The sequence below is a fragment of the Myotis yumanensis genome, unplaced genomic scaffold (genome assembly GCF_028538775.1).
Source record: "Myotis yumanensis isolate MYYU_CA2020_CCGP unplaced genomic scaffold, mMyoYum1.0.hap1 SCAF_6, whole genome shotgun sequence".
Classification (NCBI taxonomy): Eukaryota; Metazoa; Chordata; class Mammalia; order Chiroptera; family Vespertilionidae; genus Myotis; species Myotis yumanensis.
This window is the reverse complement of record NW_027223757.1, coordinates 93,260,044-93,264,803: the sequence shown is the minus strand read 5'-3', so window position 1 is coordinate 93,264,803 and position 4,760 is coordinate 93,260,044. Positions and strand designations below refer to the sequence as shown.

Sequence of the window (4,760 nt, the reverse complement as noted above, 5' to 3'; positions counted from 1 at the left end):
GAGCCCCCAAATGTTATGCCCAGATTTCAAGATTCCCAAGAAACCACATCAGGGAGCCATCCAATCAGATGCAAAAGCATAAGAATCTGTATTTCAAGCTAGCTTGAGCTCTCCATCCACCAGACTCACTGACACATCGGCTAGCCAAGTGGCCAAGAGAGAGAACCCTGCCTAGAGATGGTTTTTAAAGCGGGGGTTGGAGTAAGGGGAGGAGAAAGGACTGTGCTCTGCCGATTGGCCAGGCGCAAGTCGATGTCTTGTTCCTGGGTGTGGCTAGCAGAGTCTTAGACTTCCGGGAAGAACCTTCTTGCCAAGAACGTGGCCAAGGTAAGATGGAGGACGTAGCCCTTACCCTGGGGCAAGGTGGAGGGTGTAGCCCTCGCCCTTTCAGTTAGAAAATACCATGTACTATGACTTTGTTTGTTTGTTTGTTTATTAGTATATTCTCACCCAAGGATATTTTTCCCACTGACAGCACCCAGGTGAGCCCCTACCCCTGGCAGGTGCCTTTGCTGGAATCAGGCCTAAGACCCTCCAGGCTGCAGGCTCTTGGCTGAAGGGAACCTCCTCTCTCAAGGTCACCCCATTGACTGGGGCAGCTTGCATCCAGTGACCTGTAAAAGCACAGCATAAAAGACACTCCCCTTACCCCCGTGCGACCTGGTGCAGGGGCTGTAGCTTCACCAAGGAAGGCTTCCTGGAAGAGGCTGCGATGTAAGGAGAAGGAGCTGTTTTAACAGCTTGGGCCACAGCCCAAGGAGGCTCTCCTGTAGAGTGAGAGCCCAGCAGGAAACCTCTTCAGGCTGCCAAGGGGCCAGACAGAAGGTTCTCTCCTGCCCTTGTCTCCATGGCCACCTCAGCTCAGGAGTCCTGCAGACAGAGGACAGTGCTGTTCCCAGGCCCAGCCAGCAGGGGCGCTGCCCTCCCAGGCCTCCTGCTGGGGCTCCCAAGTGAGAAGAAAAGCTCTGAGGCCACAGGAGCCAAAGCTGCTTTAGAGCTGCCTCTCACCAGGCTGGAGAAGACCCTGCAGTGTAAGCAGCCAGAGCCACACCCAGACTCCCCGCTACCTGTCCCCTGGCTCGTCCCCTGCACCTTCTGTTCTAGGGAAACCCAATGCGTCCCTAAGAGAGGATTAAAGAGCGTTGCCTGTGGGCTGAAGTCCAGAGTGTCCTGGGAAAGAGAAGGAAGATGCTACTTAAAAGATAGGAAGGTAAGTGTGACCCCAAACACAGAGTCCCCCTCCCAGGCCACCTGAGCTTCTCTAGCAGCACCCCCACCCGCTGACACCAGAGCAGAGACTAGAGCAGAAGCTGAGAGCAGTGGCCCCAAAGCCGTCACATCCAGTGTCATTAGTGACCGCAGGGGCTGCTCTTCCATGTGCCCCAGGATCTGCACCCAAAACCCGTGCGTGTTAACCCCTCTCTAACCCCCACAGCCATGACTCCTCATGAGTCAAACCTAAGTAACCGGGAGCTGGTTATTTCTGCATTTCGAGGACATGTGAGACCGACAGGGAAAGAGAGGCTTCTAAGGCGTTGCCATACCCAGAGCTCACCCAGCAAAGCCCTAGTTCTCCCCACCGTCTCGGGCCTGGGCTGCCAGCAGCTCCTTACCTTTCTGAGCCCTGAGATAGATGAGCAGCCCCGACCCGAGGAAGAGCAGCCCCAGCACGAAGCCCCCAGCTCCACTCAGCACCTTGCTCCTTGCGGATTCAGACTGGGGCCCTGAGAGAAGAAGTTGGTTTCAGTGGGTTTTAGCCCAAAGCAACTTCTCTAATGGAGACCCTGGGATTGAGAGCTTGCGGGGAGTCCGGGGGTGGGGGGGGGGGGAGGCAAGGGAGAGGCAGCCCTTGAAGAAGCAGAACAATAGCCATTTCTGGGAAAGAGACTGAGGTCACACTGAGCAGGTACAAGGCCCAGGCAATCACCTCAGGTCCCCTCACACCCAACCCAAGGCCACTGCTTCGGCCTCTGAAGGCTGCGGAGACCGAGGCTGGTGACCTCCAGGACTTGGCCCGGGTGACAGAGCTGCAGACAGCAGAGCAGATGGGGCTCCCCCGCGGCAGGAAGGTCCCCCACGCTGTGGAGGACGCGCCTATTTCAAGATCACAGTGGGCAGCTCAGCCCACAGGGGATGGTGCCCAGGGCCAAGGGACACCATGATGGGGAGAGTGTGGGAATTCAGAGTAGGGCAGGCATGGCGGCCTCCCAGGGCTATGGGTGTCCACACAAGCGATCACAGGGCTACCCTGCGGCCTGTGCTGAAGGAGAGACACGAGCAAAGGAAAACGGGGTGTGGAGAGATGGGACCCTGACCCTCAGGGACAAGCAAAGGCTCCTGTGTGTGTGTGTGGGGGGGGGGGGCGTGTGAGGTCAGAGGGCGTCTCACTCCATTCCACGGTGACAGGGCTGGTGCTGCTGGGGTGCCGCACTTGGCAGGTGTAGACCTCCCCGCTCCGGGGAACTGTCTCCAGCATCACCAGGGTCTGGAAGGTCCAGTCCCCGTTCCGGATCAGGCCCGTGGACACCACCCCGGCCTCCTCTTCCTGGCCGTTGCGCAGCCAGTGGACCTCAATGTGGCCCGGATAGAAGCCGTTCACGGAGCAGACCAGGAGGTTGTGGTGCTGCAGGCGCTGGGTCTTTGCAGGATACACGGTCACTGTGGGCTCAGCTGGGACAGAGAAGGCGGAGGGAGATGTGAGCAAGACAGGCAGGCCTTTTGGTTGCTCCCTTTCGGCCTCGTTTCCAGCTCCAGGCTTTAGGCCCAGGCAAGCCCATCTCAAACCCAGCCTGTGGCCCCGCAGGAGGTAGTGCCATGGGCCTTGAATCTCTGCCTACATCACAGGCTGCTGGATTTGAGAGACTTTGAGGACATTTGGGGAATTTTTCATATCTTGTAACAGTTATTCACTGTTGAATGAAGTGTTTACAAATATTTCCGATGCACAGAGTGTGTGAGTTAAAGTGTTATCTTACTGGTCTACACCTTGGGAGATCCTCTCTGCTCAGCTCCTCACCTACAAAGGGGGTGATAACACTAACTCACCGCTTAAGGACATATGAGGACCAATGGGCCTAAAATATGTACAACAGCAGCTGGAACGTAACCGTCACTGTATGTCAGCTGTTTATCACATATGGAGAGAGAACATAAGGAAAGCCGTGGTGAGAAGCTGGGGAACAGTTTGGGGAGATGGGGACTCAGGGTGTGAAGTCCTGGGAATGCGATCACACCTGAGAACACAGAGATGGTTCCCCTGGAAGCAGGAAAGACGGTGATTCCCTAGCTCCAGGGGCTGAGTCCTGAGGGAGAGGGAGGAGCAGGGCAGCACTCATTATAACACTGGCAGTGACACTCAGTGAGCAACCCGCTCCTTCTCAAAAGAACCCAACCTGTTATTGGGATTGTTGTCATTTTATAATTATCTCTCTTTTCAAGCTGACATTTGAGCTCAAGGCAGGGGCTGGGACTCATTCATATGTGTGCTTCCAGCCTGAGACTAGGCTCAATAAATACAGATTTGGAGGAAGAGGAGGAGGAGCAGGATGAGGAGGAGGAGGAGGAGGAGGAGGAGAAAAAAGCTGAAGAAGAGGATGAGGAAGAAGAGGAGTAAGATGATGATGAGGAAAATGTGGAGGAAGAGGAAGGGGAGGAGAAAAATATGGAGGAAGAGGCGGAGGAGGAAGAGGAGGAGGAAGAAGAGGAGGAGGAGGATTAAGAGGAGGAGGAGGAAAAAGTGGAGGAAGAGGAGGAGGAGGAGGAGGGAGAGGAAGTGGAGGAGGAGGAGGAGGAGAAGGGAGAGAAGAAACTTGGGGGAAACATTTTTACTGCACCTCAAAAGGGTAGATTTAAGATTGATGGTAAATCATTGCTAGCAACTTCTGAGTGCATTTCATTACCTTAAAGATGTTTAAATTCTTAACATGGAAAGAAATAAAACAGAATCAAAACACAAACCAGGAGCTGGAGAAAATGCTGCATCAATGTTAGCAAAGTGTCCCTCTTGCTGCCTAGAGAACCCAGAAAATCACTGAGAAAAAGGCCCGGACCCCAGGGATGACGGACAATAGGCCATTCCTAGAGCAGGAACAGCGATTAGCCAACACGTATGTGGAAAATGTTCAAGAACCTTTGAAATCAAAGAAGGATAAATTTAAAGAAAAAAACATTTTTTCAACCGAGAAATTGACAACATTAAAAAAGATATAACAAAACAGAACGCAAATTGTAAGAACTCTAAACAGTTAACATGTAATGACTTAAATGCTGTCAGCCTGTGTAGATGTGACATCAGTGAGTTAAGTAACAAAATTACAATTTAGAACCTGGCTCACCATCACCCCCTCTGTGAACACAGGGGCACTGAGGGGGGAACAAGACACTGAGACCTGAAAGGAGCTCAGAAAGGACAGAGGTGGCTCGGAGGCCCCGCCCCTCACACCCAGCCTGACCCTCCGCCCAGGGAAAGGCTTGTGCACCCAGCACCCCTATTCCAGGGGTTCAGGGTCAGGGGGGGTTTGGCCAAGACAGACCGACTCCCTCTTCCCACCTCTCATCCCACACTCCCTCCCTGCTGCACCCCAAACCCTCACCAACTGGACGTGATTGGGCACCCCCAGAAACTCTCCTACCCAGGACAGGACCACAGGGTCCCCAAAGCTGCCTTCAGGCCCTTCACGGGTGCTAATCATAGCCCTGTGTACGTGCCCTCCCCCTCTCCCCCCCCCCCCCCCGCACATGGGGCCAATACCCCCTACCCC

At 54.4% G+C, this 4,760-nt stretch overlaps 1 protein-coding gene across 2 annotated transcripts; it reads right to left on the bottom strand.

Annotated features, from left to right (window-relative positions):
- Nucleotides 1-428: 428 nt before the first annotated feature.
- Nucleotides 429-4,526, bottom strand: LOC139012607 (DLA class II histocompatibility antigen, DR-1 beta chain-like). Of its 2 annotated transcripts, none has more exons than XM_070418759.1 (4): nucleotides 3,046-4,526; nucleotides 2,389-2,670; nucleotides 1,614-1,724; nucleotides 429-614 (listed from the first exon to the last, which is right to left on the bottom strand). In XM_070418759.1, exons 1-4 carry the CDS (start codon nucleotides 3,056-3,058, stop codon nucleotides 436-438), a joined length of 585 nt encoding a protein of 194 aa, XP_070274860.1. In that variant the 5' UTR covers nucleotides 3,059-4,526; the 3' UTR covers nucleotides 429-435. The 2 variants fall into 2 exon arrangements, with proteins under 2 accessions (XP_070274860.1, XP_070274861.1); XM_070418760.1 differs by lacking the exon at nucleotides 429-614 and adding an exon at nucleotides 1,030-1,170 and having other exon boundaries at nucleotides 3,046-4,519.
- Between the last annotated feature and the right edge of the window lie 234 nt (nucleotides 4,527-4,760).

Coding starts and splice junctions, on each gene's coding strand:
- LOC139012607 (XM_070418759.1), bottom strand. Junction 1,725..2,388: donor CCCTGTCACCGTGGAATGGA/GTGAGACGCCCT, acceptor TTCTTCTCTCAG/GGCCCCAGTCTGAATCCGCA. Junction 615..1,613: donor CTATCTCAGGGCTCAGAAAG/GTAAGGAGCTGC, acceptor GTGCTTTTACAG/GTCACTGGATGCAAGCTGCC.